The sequence below is a fragment of the Anopheles arabiensis genome, chromosome 2, assembly GCF_016920715.1.
Source record: "Anopheles arabiensis isolate DONGOLA chromosome 2, AaraD3, whole genome shotgun sequence".
NCBI lineage: Eukaryota > Metazoa > Arthropoda > Insecta > Diptera > Culicidae > Anopheles > Anopheles arabiensis.
This window is the reverse complement of record NC_053517.1, coordinates 45,853,116-45,868,860: the sequence shown is the minus strand read 5'-3', so window position 1 is coordinate 45,868,860 and position 15,745 is coordinate 45,853,116. Positions and strand designations below refer to the sequence as shown.

Genomic DNA, 15,745 nt, shown 5'->3' with positions numbered 1-15,745 from the left:
AAGTTACACCATCTACTTACACCATCGCCGACAGAGTGACCAGAAATACCGATTTATGTGTATTCCTAGCGGTTTTTGAAACGCCTACTAATTCACAGATGAGCTCTCTATAACCACCGATTTTTCATTTTTCATACCAAAACAGTTTTTTCATAATACTGACCAACAAATCATAAAACCATTTCCCCAAACATTTTATGCATGAAACTCCTCCTTAGTACGATATCACTAGCGACCAGAACAAGAAGTTTAGTTGACAACAAAGGCCCACGTCTGTGTTTTTTTTTCAGATTTACATCGAACGTGCTGTAAAAATTTTACATGAAACTTGACAGATAACGACGACGGAGTGTGACTTTGAAGCACGAGGGAATAAAAAAAGATTTGATCGGTCAATGCAATTATTTAGGATTTGTAGGAACAATCTCAGGTTTTTGTGTATGTTTTCTAATTAAGCTATAAAACTCTTCTAAATAATCGCTATATCTATCGAAATATCTAAATAAGTCAATTTCAATTGAAATTGCCTATCGAAATAGTCCATCGAAAATCGATGAACAACACATCCGATAAACTCGCATACGATGGAGCACTGCCACGATCCTAAGTGGCCACGTAGAGCACCGAGAAAAGGAACTCACCATCGATCAGAAGAACATGTGCATCCCAATCCTCTCTCTCTGTTCAACACTTGATACACTTGACTGGTTTTGAAATTTCCCAACCTGCCAAAAGCTACCGAATACTACCGATAAAATGTTGGTGCTCCTACCGAAACCCGCCAAAATAATCTGGTCACACTGACCACCGGGTTTGGACTCAATGACAGCTGTTTGTTTATAGCTTCCAGGACGATATTTGTTTTCCACCAAGTGTTTGGAAATGATCTGCCTCTACACAGTATTTCCTGCAAAAGCGTTCACATAATTGTACAGATTGCACAGCAAAATGCAAACCTGCGTATCGTGTAGAGTGAAAAACAATGGCATGATTGCTATTTTTCAGCATCCAAATGGGCTGGATGAGATGTTTCACTCAATTACCGACATAAAGGTACGGGGTGAGGTGAATCATTTGCACAAGTTGTGCATCGCTAAACCGCATTGTTATTATTCTAGGTACAACCGGAAGAACATCTTTGTGTGCCGTGCTATGATGATTTGAAGGTAGCATATCGCTTCAAACAGAGATGCATTCAGAACACGGCACCACGGTTATCGTCTCGGGCTAAAAAGACGACACATGCTCCTGCAGACCAGAGCGTCATTAGTAGTTGTACGGATGTTTACACAACGTATGATAAATCTGTTCCGGAATCGACCATAAATCAAAATACAGAAAACAACAGCAGCAATGGCAGGGCGAACACGTCTAATATTGCACCGGAAATGTCAGATCCTTCGCCGCTTCCCAAGATAGAATTATGCATAGAAAATGAAACGATACAACAGGATGATGTTGAAATTAGTGAAGAACTCATTGACCCGCTACAAGACGAGGAAGATCAACCATTAGCAAATTATATAATCGGGGTAATAGAAAGCGCAACTAACGACAATGCACCAAAAGACAAAGTGGGTACCGATAGCGCTAAAGAACAAACCAGCGACCAAACCATAACTGCAGCCACCCAAGAGAGGGGTCAATCCTCTTCTATTCTACCGAAACTGCATAGCCTGATGTGTGAGTACTGTTTCAAAGAGTTTACCCTGCTGACCGACAAGATCGAACATACCGAGTCGCACAAATCGGAAGCGAAACCATTCAAATGTGTGCAGGAAGGTTGCGGCAAATCATTTAAAGACCGCGTAGGTTTGCGATCGCACGTGCGCATCCATTCCGCCGTAAGGCGGTTCGGCTGTCGGTACTGCCCGAGGCGATTCCACACGCTGGGCAATCAGGTGACGCACGAGCGAACACACAGCGGGGAGAAGCCATTTATCTGTCCAAAGTGTGGCAAAGGCTTCGCGGAGGTAGGCAATCTCAAGAATCACATTCGCTTCCACACTGGCGAACGGCCGTACGCTTGTAATCTGTGCGACAAATCGTACAGAACGTACTACTCTCGCACGATTCATATGCGCTCCCACACCAACGAACGACCGTATCTGTGCGGTGACTGCGGGAAAGGGTTCTATTCGAGCGGCAAACTGACCATCCACCGCCGGACGCACACTGGCGAACGGCCCTACGAATGTACGAGCTGTACGGCAAGGTTTTCCGCAACGTCCTCGCTTAGGCGACACATGGTTAATAAACACTAGAATAAGTGGACATATATTTAACTGTTGTATCCCTCTCAAACTTATGAAATACGTTGGCTGTTCCCTTAAGAGTGCAACAATTGCCAAACTACCCTATTGCCGGTAGTTTGCCAATTGTTACACACTTAAGGGAACAGCCAACATATTTCATAAGTTTGAGAGGGATGCAACCGCAATATTCATGTTATGTTTGTCTAGTTTGCATCATTATTGTTTAAAAAAACAGCATACATATATTTTTCTATTATTCAGAAGGAACGACTTTGCCGTATCGCTTAAAAGTATGTATGTACTTATGTTCTATTTTAAGTATGATACTGATTTTTAACCGTCTCATGGTACATTCGTCAACTCGTACGACTTAACAACATGCCCGTCATGAGTTAAGGCCCCAAATAGACCGTACCGCCATACGTAGGACTGACTATCCTGCTATGGGGGGGGGGGGTAATCCAACGGTTATTGAGCCAAAAATAAGAAGAACTGATTTATAATTCTATTCAAAAGCCCAATTCCAAAATGTTGTACACTTACAAAAACTCAAAGTTCTATTATTGTACACTTTTAAATGCACTGAAACCGACGAAAAATAAATCTATTCTGGATGTTTTTCTATTAAACAGTGTTTAGGACAATACGAAACGCTGTTACATTAACATTAAATACATTACTTAACACGTTTGTGCTTAGTTCGAGCTGGAATTCCGCAAAATTAGTAGCAACTTGCGGCACTTGCTGCCAGACGCCAATGGTAGACAAAATTAAGCCACGATGAAAAAATAAGGCTTTGGACTGTGCAATAAAATAGGATCGAAGCGCTCTCTTTGTTCTAATTATTGACCAGTGGAATAACATATTTTTTTTTTCTTATAAAAAGTCTACATTTTTGCTGTCATAGGAAAAACACAGTTCATCATCATAGTAGCGATAGGATTAAGTTTCACTCCTTATTTAACATAGGATCCGATGAGGTGAAAGCATCCAAATTTCAAGTGAAAATAATTCTAAAAAAAATTAATAATTATAAGTTTATTCCAATCAAACTAAATCATGAATCAACAGTCTATATTAATTAACTCAGAACAAAAATCGTACGAAATGTTTGCCGAACCAGTGCACTGTAAGGAAACACACGTCAAATCCAAACAAATAGTGCGTTTCATTTTCCTTTTTTCCTTCCTCCATCTACAAGTCCCACTCGTGATTGGAAATGAAATATTCATCATCACTTGGCAAGATCAGCGGAACATAATCGATCGGCGGAACTGGTTTTTGTCGCGTCCTCCCAATGCTACACCGACAGGTATCGAATGTCCAATGGGAGGAGACCAGACTGCTATGATCAACTATCAATCTCTGTTAGCACAAATATTGCACGAGCTGCGCGGGAACGGTGCGGCTTACGTATCAAACCTGCCACCTGGTCAAAATATGGATGCTAGACAGTGCAAACCTTTTTGCTTCCACTACGAGAAGAAAACCGATACAGAGGATTTACCGTACTATCAAAACCGAGATCGTCTGCGAGCACCGAACGGAGTAAGGGCGGTGAAACATGTGCACTATTATGTCGAGTCTGCCGTTAAAAGCGTGGGCACCAATACGTCCACCACGGATCAGCCAATGGAAACAGAAGAAATCACCGATATCGAAGATTTAGAGCTGTAGTTTGCAAGAATCATTTTTAAAATAAAATCCCTTCGGTTCAAACTGATTGTCATATCGGAACAAGCAACATTTGCACCAACTGTCAAACTAAGGCCAAGCGTGGGAACAAGGTGGATTAAAAATATCAGGTGGTGGAAAAGGGCCTTTGGGGGGTCGCCATAGTTGAGGGAAGAAGATTTTTTTTTTTTCAAGTGAATCCTACGGCAGAAATTGAAGCGCTAAATGAAGGAAAGCGGCTAAAACGAAAGCAATAAGATGCGAAATGTAAATCGGTTTTAATTCATAAAATAGCCGATAATCAACCGGAATATGTTCGAGGAAAAACATCTCCAAGAGCAATTTGGTTGACGTTAAAGGAAAATTTCGAGAAGAAACGAATTTCCGGAGTGTTTTACTTGCTGAAACAGCTATCTATGATGAAGTTCGATGAAAAGCGAACGTTACAAGAACATATTCTATCATTCGAAAAGCTCGTCAGGGAACTTGAATCAGCTAACATCATGTTGGATAAGTCGGTATTAGTATTCTTTTTGCTACAATCGATGCCGAAATCATTTGAACATCTGATTACGGTATTGGAAACGTTGCCGGTTGAACAGTGCTAGATGGAATTTGTTAAAGCACGTTTGCTGAATGAAGCCGTTAGGGCTTGGTACTTGTTTCGACGCAGCGTATTGCAACGCATTGCGTGACGCAGGCTGGTATCTGTTCGCTGCGTTCTGCATGGATATGTCAACACATTTTACAAAGAAAAACATCAACAAACAGCAATAATGCCTCTTATTTATAGGTTCTGATGTGATTATAATGTTAAATTACAACTGTAAAATCATTTCCAGTTCTGCTGTACCCACTTGTGGGCTTGGCTTTCAGTGACTAATTGGTTCCCCCCCATAGCAGGATAGTCAGTCCTACGTATGGCGGCACGGTCTATTTGGGGGTTGAACCCATGACGGGTATGTTGTTAAGTCGTACGAGTTGACGACTGTACTACGAGACCGGCTACAGGTCTCGAAAACTTCACAATCCAGCAAAAACTACCGAATACTACCGATAAAATGTTGGTGCTCCTACCGAAACCCGCTAAAATAATCTGGTCACACTGACCACCGGGTTTGGACTCAATGACAGCTGTTTGTTTATAGCGTCCAGGACGATATTTGTTTTCCACCAAGTGTTTGGAAATGATCTGCCTCAACACAGTATTTCCTGCAAAAGCGTTCACATAATTGTACATATTGTACAGCAAAATGCAAACCTGCGTATCGTGTAGAGTGAAAAACAATGGCATGATTGCTATTTATCAGCATCCAAATGGGTTGGATGAGATGTTTCACTCAATTACCGACATAAAGGTACGGGGTGAGGTGAATCATTTGCACAAGTTGTGCATCGCTAAACCGCATTGTTATTATTCTAGGTACAACCGGAAGAACATCTGTGTGTGCCGTGCTATGATGATTTGAAGGTAGCATATCGCTTCAAACAGAGATGCATTCAGAACACGGCACCACGGTTATCGTCTCGGGCTAAAAGACGACACATGCTCCTGCAGACCAGAGCGTCATTAGTAGTTGTACGGATGTTTACACAACGTATGATAAATCTGTTCCGGAATCGACCATAAATCAAAATACAGAAAACAACAGCAGCAATGGCAGGGCGAACACGTCTAATCTTGCACCGGAAATGTCAGATCCTTCGTCGCTTCCCAAGATAGAATTATGCATAGAAAATGAAACGATACAACAGGATGATGTTGAAATTAGTGAAGAACTCATTGACCCGCTACAAGATGAGGAAGATCAACCGTTAGCAAATTATATAATCGGGGTAATAGAAAGCGCAACTAATGACAATGCACCAAAAGACAAAGTGGGTACCGATAGCGCTAAAGAACAAATCGGCGACCAAACCATAACTGCAGCCACCCAAGAGAGGGGTCAATCCTCATCCCTTCTACCGAAACTGCATAGCCTGATGTGTGAGTACTGTTTCAAAGAGTTTACCCTGCTGGCCGACAAGATCGAACATACCGAGTCGCACAAATCAGAAGCGAAACCATTCAAATGTGTGCAGGAAGGTTGCAGCAGATCATTTAAAGACCGCGTAGGTTTGCGATCGCACGTGCGCATCCATTCCGCCGTGAAGCGGTTCGGCTGTCGGTACTGCCCGAGGCGATTCCACACGCTGGGCAATCAGATGGCGCACGAGCGAACACACAGCGGGGAGAAGCCATTTATCTGTCCAAAGTGTGGCAAAGGCTTCGCGGAGGGAGGCAATCTCAAGAATCATATTCGCTTCCACACCGGCGAACGACCGTACGCTTGCAATCTGTGCGACAAATCGTACAGAACGCACTACTCTCGATCGGTTCATATGCGCTCACATACCAACGAACGACCGTATCTGTGCGGTGACTGCGGGAAAGGGTTCTATTCGAGCGGCAAGCTGACCATCCACCGCCGGACGCACACTGGCGAACGGCCCTACCAATGTACGAGCTGTACGGCAAGGTTTTCCGAAACGTCCTCGCTTAGGCGACACATGGTTAAAAAACACTTAAATAAGTGAACATATATTTAACTGTGTAGGGTAGTTTGCCAATTGTTGCACACTTAAGGGAACAGCCAACGTATTTCATAAGTTTGAGAGGGATACAACCACAATATTCATGTTATGTGTGTCTAGTTTACATCATTATTGTTTAAAAAACATCATACATATATGTTGTATTTTAAGCAGAAAATGATAATGTCAAGAAATACTGATATTTAAACCTATTCAAAAGCCCAATTCCAAAATGTTGTACATTTACAAAAACTCAAAGTTCTATTTTTTCACACCTTTAAATGCACTGAAACCGACGAAAAAGAAATCTATTCTAGATATTTTTCTATTGAACAGTGTTTAGGACAATACGAAACGCTGTTACATTAACACGTTTGTGCTTGGTTCAAGCTGGAATTCCGCAAAATAAGTAGCAACTTGCGGCACTTGCTGCCAGACGCCAATGGTAGACAAAAGACTCAAAATTAAGCCACGATGAAAAAATAAGGCTTTGGACTGTGCAATAAAATAGGATCGAAGCGCTCTCTTTGTTCTAATTATTCTAAAAAAATATTATTATATTATTATTATTATTATAAATTATTATTATTATTATAAAAGTCTACATTTTTACTGTGATAGGAAAAAAAACTTTCATCTTCATCATAGTAGCAATAGGATTAGGTTTCACTCTTTATTTAACATAGGATCCGATGAGGTGAAAGCATCCAAATTTCAAGTGAAAATAATTCTAAAAAAAATTAATAATTATAAGTTTATTCCAATCAAACTAAATCATGAATCAACAGTCTATATTAATTAACTCAGAACAAAAATCGTACGAAATGTTTGCCGAACCAGTGCACTGTAAGGAAACACACGTCAAATCCAAACAAATAGTGCGTTTCATTTTCCTTTTTTCCTTCCTCCATCTACAAGTCCCACTCGTGATTGGAAATGAAATATTCATCATCACTTGGCAAGATCAGCGGAACATAATCGATCGGCGGAACTGGTTTTTGTCGCGTCCTCCCAATTCTACACCGACAAGTATCGAATGTACAATGGGTGGAGACCAGACTGCTATGATCAACTATCAATCTCTGTTAGCACAAATATTGCACGAGCTGCGCGGGAACGGTGCGGCTTACGTATCAAACCTGCCACCTGGTCAAAATATGGATGCTAGACAGTGCAAACCTTTTGCTTCCACTACGAGAAGAAAACCGATACAGAGGATTTACCGTACTATCAAAACCGAGATCGTCTGCGAGCACCGAACGGAGTAAGGGCGGTGAAACATGTGCACTATTATGTCGAGTCTGCCGTTAAAAGCGTGGGCACCAATACGTCCACCACGGATCAGCCAATGGAAACAGAAGAAATCACCGATATCGAAGATTTAGAGCTGTAGTTTGCAAGAATCATTTTTAAAATAAAATCCCTTCGGTTCAAACTGATTGTCATATCGGAACAAGCAACATTTGCACCAACTGTCAAACTGAGGCCAAGCGTGGGAAACAAAAAAAACACACACATACTGTCATGAGCCAACCTTTCCCATCTGTCGATTGATCTGTCTTCTACCAGTTTGTTTACGTTGTTTGTTTGTTGTGAAAAGAACCAACTTTTTATTGCAACTTTTTATCTTAAATTTTACTCAGCATGAAACTGCCGCAGTTTGTAAAAGTGCATTGAAACCCGCCAGCAAAACAATATGAGTTCCAACATGAGTCGGGGTCGGTGTGTCGCTTGCCATATCGAGGAACCGGGCATGATAGCGATCTACCAGCATCCCCGGGGTGTCGATCGGCTTTGGACATACGTGACCGGAATCATCGTAAGACAGCGGCACAGTCATATGTTTAATGCAAATCAGGATTAAAGAAAGGCTTTTTCCAGGTAAAATCCAAAGACGAACTTTGCATACCTTGCTACGACGAGCTGCGGATAGCACACCGGTTTAAGGAGAAGTGTATCCACAACAACATTGACCGTCTGGGCCTGGGGGGACTACCGCGAATATCCGCATCCCACACGTTGCAACAGACCACTCCGACCAGTGATGATTCGATTAGTGCTCCTCTTATGACGTCAGAACCGCCGGTGGCTGGGCGAATGGGCGAAAGCAGTCACGCTGCCGCCGAAGAGTGTCTGCAAATAGCGCCCGGAAATGACGTGTCCAGCACCGAGCGGCTAGATATTGTGATCAAATCGGAAAGGCTTCCGGAAGAACAGGAAGAACCGTTACAGGAGGCGGTAGCGGAAGAACAGCCCGATGATTCCGTTTCGCTACTAAACGACAGTACAGCTGCCAGAACGGACTGCAACGGCCAAGAAACATCGCCAGCACTGGAGGTAGTTAAGATGGAGCTGGAGCTTTCGCTTGACGATATAGGACTGCGGGCCGAATCACTCTCAGTGGACAGCTTTAACGATGAAACGGAGGAAGGGAAAGATGACGTTAACAGTAAGACGGAGCACGTTGACTCTCCAGCCGAATCCGGATCGGTACTGAAGTGTGTTCAGTGCGGACAGCTGTTCCATACCCGGGCGGCACTCAAACAGCACCAGCAGCTCGACCACAAGAAGCTGCGCCGGGACAACACGAATGCCGTCAAATTTCGGCGCGTGCTTTCGGGCAAGATCAATGCACTCATGTGCCGGTACTGCTATCGCGAATTTAACGAACCGGAAGCGAAGGCCTTGCACGAGAAAACGCACCTCACCGATCCGAAACCATTCCAGTGTTCCTATGACGATTGCAATCGGCTGTTCCAGAACCGGTCCGCGCTGAATCGGCACTTTTACACGCACGTCATCCCGAAGCGGTTCAAGTGCAGCGTGTGCCCGAAACGGTTCCACCAGCAAAGCTCGATGGTGGTGCACGAACGGTTGCACCGCGGCGACAAGCCCCACATTTGTCCGCAGTGCGGCAAGGGCTTTACGCACGTTTCCAACGTGAAGCGTCACATCCGGTTTCACAACGGTGAAAAACCGTACCAGTGTGGCAAGTGTCCGGCACGGTTCACTACCAGCACCGATCTACGGCGGCACATGAACAGCAGGCGGTGCATGATGATGTGGGCGCTCAAGGCGGCCAAGTAGATGTTGTGGGACTGAGGCAAGGCTTACAGTGTGCATGGGCGGGGGGATTGGTTTATAAGGCAGATGATGATTTTATATTTGCTACGAGGGAAACATTATGCATTAAAAAAGTAGTGGTTCGCATCCTGTTGGTTTAGCTTTTTGTATAATTTTTGCATCCGAAATTGTGTTTCTACTATAATGCTGCTAATTATAGTGCTTAATTTTTAATTATATAGAGCTTCCTGCTTACCTAGTAATTAAGAATATAATATTGTTAAACCCATAAAGGCAGTCAATTTAATGAGACAAAATATAATTTAATAAATAAAAAATAATAATAATAAGTGCCTTTTACACGAAACAACGCAATGTTAGATTCACGCTCTGTATCCAGGTAATTAAGCAGTGCTAATCATTTTTTCTTCTCTTTTCTACGGGATTTATCGCAGTTGTAGATAAAATGATAAGGAAAACGATTGTTGTTGTTGTTGACAGTGGTTTTAGCTATTCTTCTTATTTGATGCAACAACCGTACTGTACTTGATCAAGATCTGCCTAAGTCACTTATGAACTTCGGCTGTCGGTGATTATTATTGGTTTTATCTATTTCGTTACAAACTAACTCGTTACGAAAGAAAACTCCTCAAGTTATTTATTTAATACAAGTATATGGGGAACGGTCCCGTGGTACAGTCGTCAACTCCCGCAGCTTAACAGCATGCCCGTCGCGGGTTCAAGTCTAGAGAATGGACTGTTCCCCCGTAGCAAGGACTGATTATATCCGGCTGCATGGTACTGAATAAGCCCCGAAAGCCTGTGCAAGGTCATATCTATGATAGGACGCGTTACACTAAGTAAAAGTATACAAAGAAACTATTATATTATCTATAAAACCTACTTACGCTTACTATCCTACTGATGAGGCGAGCTTTATAGAAGAAGGACATCAATTGTATATCTTGTCATCTTGAGTTACAGGGTTTTCCAGGAGTTCGCATCGTTGTGGTACACTTCAGTGACTTTTTCTTTGTGGGAAAATAACTTTATGCCATGGGAATTGGACTCTATAGCACCCTTGATGGAGAAAACCAATAGGAATTTCCAAGGAGCTTCTTCAAAACAGACGCCATATAATCCAATTCATGTGAATTCATAGGATTACAACGTTCACTTCTAATAAGCTAGAGTCAAGGAAGTGTCCCACAACTATAAGAACCAATGGAAAACCCTGTATATCACTCTCTTACTTATCAGCTCTTCGTCCTTTGTGGCTTAAGTTACTGCACGATAGTGTGGTTAAATTACAGGTTGTTGTGGCGAGTAGAAAACGCCCTTAGGCACTCAGGAGGAACGCCGGAAGCGCCTCGGAACGTGAGTGTGTTCGGGTTTAGCCAGGGATCGTGAGGATACTCTCGGTCACATGTCTTCTACTTTCTTTCCACGTTTCAAGGCCAAACCCCATTCTAAGCATCTTTCTCTCGAACACGGCAAAAAGAGGATTCGGGAAATTGGGCTGAATATAGATACCCATGTCCATGTAGAAAAGTTATTAGCAAATATACTAGGGAACATTGCTTATTAAATAATACAACTGGGAAGGGCTGGGAAGGCATATGGAAGTAGGATTAAAATATCTTTAAGATGTTCGTTTACGTTTAAACTTGTTTCTGGATTAGCGATATAAAAAATACACAAAACAGCTAATGTAGCCAGTTGGCTCAAAGTTTCTACAAAAAAAACTTCAAATTATCCAAATTATTTCCTAACACGTTCACCCATGAATAACATCCAGAAATCTGATTGCAAAACTAGGTGATAAGAAGAAAAACAATTTCCACACCGGAAATTGAATGCGTGCCAATGTTTTCCTTACATCTGCCAAACAATAATCACCTCATAGCCAACCGAAACCAACAACCGTAACGTAGTAATGAGCAATTCCATGAGACGGAGTCAAAAGCACACAAGGGAGACAACACCAACAAGCATCACCAGAGCGAGAGAGTCGGAATCAAAATTGATAACTAATTAAGGTAGCAACATAGTAAATCGAGTCATCAAATAAGCAAACAGAAACGATCGCATACCGACACGGATGAAATTGGGATATCAATTGCTCCAAGCAAACCTATATTCCCACCACACAACACTTCGTCTGAGTGCGTCCAATGGAATGTGTTTGAAAAAAGCCACGGCCACGGTCACCAGGGTGTCCCGCGGTCACGCTACTTTGATCTTCCTTGCTCAAAAAGATCACCCGGCGATAGGTGTCCACAAGCGCGCACGCCACCGCACTTACCGCCACCCATTTGTAGCAAGGTGCCGGTCGTAGGCGCCCCGGAATGTGAAACAACAAGATACAGGGGAGATGGGGGGGGGTGCGTTCCACCCTGCCATCCAACTCACCACACAAACAAGCGAGAAAATCTGCTACCGGACGCGGCCTGATGTTGTTGCCGACGATTGTTTTGCACGGCTCGTAGCACGCGAACGGCCCCGAAGCCCAGCGTGAAAAGCGGGAAAACGTTGCATGACCAGGCCGCGGACAGAATTAGCTGCCCCGTGGGCTAATGGCTTAATGACATCTAATTTTTTAATGAATTCTGTACAAAAAAAGCCCTTCCTACGCTCCGGGAGTACGCCAGAGATTGAGAACTTCCATACACTGGGGCCACATTGGATAGGTTAAACACAGGGAGACGGATATTGTTTTCGAATTTTGCGACAAACTGACTGACCCGAACCGCCACCGAATCGCCAATTGGTGAATCAGTCGTCAGCGAGCGCTGGTCGGATTTACATGCTCGGGAAAAACAAGGAACTGGGAAAGCCTTTCCGCGGGAATTTCAGAACACGGTTTCGTATCACGTGTTTTCGTGCGTGACTTTTACACATGTGGCCTACGCCCAACGTGCAGTGCGTTTGTGATGCAATAGAACAGTGGGTCTAATAAGTTGGTTTGATTAGCACTGCAATGTCCAACAGCACAACGATGGGGTCGCCGGGAGCGGCATCAACCACACCGAGCCCCGGTGCATTCCAATCGTTGGCGCGCAACAACAGCTACGTCATACCGGGACTGTACGATCTGAACGTGGAGGACACAAATTGGGTCCTGACGTCGTCGTTCATCATCTTCACCATGCAGACCGGGTTCGGGATGCTCGAGTCCGGTTGCGTATCGGTGAAGAACGAGGTCAACATCATGATGAAGAACATCATCGACATTGTGCTGGGCGGATTCACGTACTGGCTGTTCGGGTACGCGATGGCGTTCGGGCGAGGCGAGCTGAACAATCCGTTCGTGGCACTCGGAGACTTTCTCATCGATCCGGGCGTAAGCGATCCACTATTCGGGCCGATCTTTGCCGCGTTCCTGTTCCAGCTGTCGTTCTCGACGACGGCGACCACGATCGTTAGCGGCGCTATGGCGGAAAGGTTAGTCCTGAATGGTCTAGGCGACCTTGTGTTTCGGGAGCAGAGAAATAGAGGATAGTGCTGTGATCATGGATTGGACTATTTTTGTGATTTAAGTGTTATAAAATTTAAACCATGACAAGCATGTCTAGTTTAAGGTAATCGCGCAATGCCATTTACTATTCATGATTTGTCCACCAGTGGTAGTTTAAATAGAGTAATGTCTGTTTCTTTCCCTTAAGAAGCATCTCAGCTTGCATGCATAATCGATGGAAAAATCCTGAACGCTTTTGTGAGTTAACCTTCAGTTCCGTCTCATCATGCAATACAACAACAGTGTCCGTTGGTGTACTACATTGGTGGCCATAGTTAACTTTCAGGGTCAAAAGTTTAACCAGCGATGTCCAACCTCAACCTTTTCGTCTCTTCCTCTTTCTCTGGCTCTCTCTCTCTCTCTCCTCCGTCAAAACAACTAGCCATGGGGACAACGCAGGACTTTTAATCATGCAACCACCAACAACCACGTTAGCGCATACGCGGTGAAAGTATCAATTTTAAATGACACCGATTTTGAAAACAACCTATGCCGGGTGTGCTGGTTTATGTGTTTGTCTCAATGTTGCCGTACTGATTAAAGCGAGTGTGCTTTAAACACGCCAATTAGTCACACGGACTGGCTGAGGACCGGGTGCATGGCTCCTGAACGTGGCAGTGAATAGGAATACACATTCTCATTGGGAGTCCTATTAGAAAACAGGAAAGCTACACTTCGTTTAAAGCACATTAACAAAGCACAACACATTCGTACCGTAATGTTGCATTAGTTCGTTGAAAAAAAAATGACTTTTTTTAGGTCGTGCAGTGTAAAGTAGTTAAACAGGATAAACCTACAGATCTCAATGATAAGAAGTGAAACACCCAGGACACAGACGACAATCCTTTTTGGATAAGTCGTACTGTAAATGGCTAAATAAAGTCAAACACAAGGGGAACACGTTTGCATAATGTCCACAAAGTATTACAAATCCAAGATGAAAATTATAAAGAAAGCAAAAACAAAACAAAAATCTGACTCACCTTCCGCTTACCCAACAGATGCAACTTCAAAGCCTACTGCATCTTCTCGTTCTTCAACACGATCGTCTACTGCATACCGGCCGGTTGGGTGTGGGGCGAGCATGGCTTCCTCAAGAACCTCGGCGTGGTCGATATAGCGGGCAGCGGTCCAGTTCATCTCATCGGTGGTGCTTCGGCATTCGCATCGGCCGCCATTCTCGGCCCAAGGTTGGGCCGCTACGCCAAGGGTACGGATCCGTTGCCGCTCGGCAATCCGGTCAACGCGTGCATGGGCCTGTTTGTGCTGTGGTGGGGCTGGCTAGCATTCAATTCCGGCAGCACGTACGGGGTCAGTGGTGCCAAATGGGCGTATGCAGCACGGGCCGCCGTCATGACGATGATGGGCTCGTTTGGCGGTGGAAGTTTCAGCATCATGTAAGTATCCTTTCGTCTTCCGATCGTGTCTTGCTTGTTCATTCGATCGTACCCTTTGCAGCTATTCGATGATAAACAACGACGGCCGCATGGATGTGGTGGATCTGATAAACGGCATACTGGCGTCGCTTGTGTCGGTAACGGCCGGTTGCTATCTTTATCACGCCTGGGAAGCGATCCTGATCGGTGCGATCGGTTCGGCACTGTGCTGCTTCGGAATGCCGCTGTTCGATCGGATGGGCGTGGATGATCCGGTCGGTGCTAGTTCCGTGCATGGAATCGCAGGCATTTGGGGTAAGTTACGAATCTACGCGTTCTGTTCTCTGAAACCTCTTGTAAGCGTTGTTTCTTCCGGTAGGTGTGCTAGCCGTCGGATTCTTTGCCGACAATCCACTACGCATGGATACGACGAGCGGACGATCGGGACTCTTCAAGGGGGGCGGTTGGTATATGCTAGGCGTCCAATCACTTTCCGCACTGTGTCTGGCGTGCTGGGGCGTATGCACCACGTTTGTGCTGCTGTGGCTGATCAACAAGGTCGTCCCCATCCGCATGGACCCGAACGAGGAGTTGCTCGGGGCGGATCTAATGGAGCACCGGATTCGACACACGCAGATCGGAATCTCACGAGCACTGTCCGCGCTGGCCCCCATTCAGCTCGATCTGGACGATGTGATCGATGCACCGCCAATCGGCCGCAATCCCGGTCATGAACGATGTGTGGACGAAATTGAAGCCGCCAGTCAGAAGTTGCATCAGTGGCGTCAGGCGATGGATAAGTTTGCCGATCGGCCAGCAAGGGAAAAGACCGAACCGGCAAGTGGCGCCAGTTCGCGACGGCGCTCCAAGAGCTTTTTGAGCAAGTCGCACAGGAACGGGAAAGATAATGCTGCGTTCGATCGTGGGGGAATTACCACGGTGAAGATGAGTGGCCGGGAAGGTAAGGAGACACACCAACTTTCCGTGATTGGTAGCGAGCGAAGCTACCAGGTTGGCAGTACCGATCGGAACGCCGATCGCAACTTTGCGTGGATTGATTAAGTGGCAAATCACGGATCAATCCGTTACCATCCCATCGAGTGCAGGCTTTGTTGTTCAATAAAAGTGTTATCGAAGGTTTTGTTTCCATTTTGTTTAAAAAAAAATTTATTCGAAATGGATAGGAAAGCGTCCTTCTGACAGCAGTGTAGTAGCTGATAAGTAAACAAACCGCGTTTGCCATTTCCACTGAAACATGGATTTTCATCTATTCATGCACATTTTTC

General features: G+C 44.5%; 4 protein-coding genes across 4 annotated transcripts; all 4 read left to right on the top strand.

The window, feature by feature from the left end:
• Positions 1–848: 848 nt before the first annotated feature.
• On the top strand, positions 849–3,995 carry LOC120900267 (zinc finger protein 771-like). Its single transcript, XM_040307043.1, has 3 exons — positions 849–1,053; positions 1,119–3,384; positions 3,457–3,995. The coding sequence occupies exons 1-2, from the start codon at positions 949–951 to the stop codon at positions 2,262–2,264; spliced, it is 1,251 nt and encodes a 416-aa protein (XP_040162977.1). The 5' UTR covers positions 849–948; the 3' UTR covers positions 2,265–3,384; positions 3,457–3,995.
• A 933-nt stretch (positions 3,996–4,928) lies between these two features.
• LOC120900274 lies at positions 4,929–5,681 on the top strand. Its single transcript, XM_040307054.1, has 2 exons — positions 4,929–5,287; positions 5,353–5,681. The coding sequence occupies exons 1-2, from the start codon at positions 5,183–5,185 to the stop codon at positions 5,557–5,559; spliced, it is 312 nt and encodes a 103-aa protein (XP_040162988.1). The 5' UTR covers positions 4,929–5,182; the 3' UTR covers positions 5,560–5,681.
• Positions 5,682–6,522: 841 nt separating this feature from the next.
• Positions 6,523–9,713, top strand: LOC120900259 (zinc finger protein 771-like). The gene is made up of 3 exons (XM_040307030.1): positions 6,523–7,349; positions 7,422–8,322; positions 8,385–9,713. The coding sequence occupies exons 2-3, from the start codon at positions 8,200–8,202 to the stop codon at positions 9,588–9,590; spliced, it is 1,329 nt and encodes a 442-aa protein (XP_040162964.1). The 5' UTR covers positions 6,523–7,349; positions 7,422–8,199; the 3' UTR covers positions 9,591–9,713.
• A 2,579-nt stretch (positions 9,714–12,292) lies between these two features.
• On the top strand, positions 12,293–15,739 carry LOC120895171 (putative ammonium transporter 2). The gene is made up of 4 exons (XM_040298277.1): positions 12,293–13,010; positions 14,085–14,480; positions 14,542–14,774; positions 14,839–15,739. The coding sequence occupies exons 1-4, from the start codon at positions 12,547–12,549 to the stop codon at positions 15,519–15,521; spliced, it is 1,776 nt and encodes a 591-aa protein (XP_040154211.1). The 5' UTR covers positions 12,293–12,546; the 3' UTR covers positions 15,522–15,739.
• Positions 15,740–15,745: the final 6 nt, after the last annotated feature.

Coding starts and splice junctions, on each gene's coding strand:
- LOC120900267 (XM_040307043.1), top strand. CDS start 949: ATGCAAACCTGCGTATCGTGTAGAGTGAAAAACAATGGCATGATTGCT. Junction 1,054..1,118: donor ACTCAATTACCGACATAAAG/GTACGGGGTGAG, acceptor TTATTATTCTAG/GTACAACCGGAAGAACATCT.
- LOC120900274 (XM_040307054.1), top strand. CDS start 5,183: ATGCAAACCTGCGTATCGTGTAGAGTGAAAAACAATGGCATGATTGCT. Junction 5,288..5,352: donor ACTCAATTACCGACATAAAG/GTACGGGGTGAG, acceptor TTATTATTCTAG/GTACAACCGGAAGAACATCT.
- LOC120900259 (XM_040307030.1), top strand. CDS start 8,200: ATGAGTTCCAACATGAGTCGGGGTCGGTGTGTCGCTTGCCATATCGAG. Junction 8,323..8,384: donor CATACGTGACCGGAATCATC/GTAAGACAGCGG, acceptor GGCTTTTTCCAG/GTAAAATCCAAAGACGAACT.
- LOC120895171 (XM_040298277.1), top strand. CDS start 12,547: ATGTCCAACAGCACAACGATGGGGTCGCCGGGAGCGGCATCAACCACA. Junction 13,011..14,084: donor AGCGGCGCTATGGCGGAAAG/GTTAGTCCTGAA, acceptor CTTACCCAACAG/ATGCAACTTCAAAGCCTACT. Junction 14,481..14,541: donor GGTGGAAGTTTCAGCATCAT/GTAAGTATCCTT, acceptor TACCCTTTGCAG/CTATTCGATGATAAACAACG.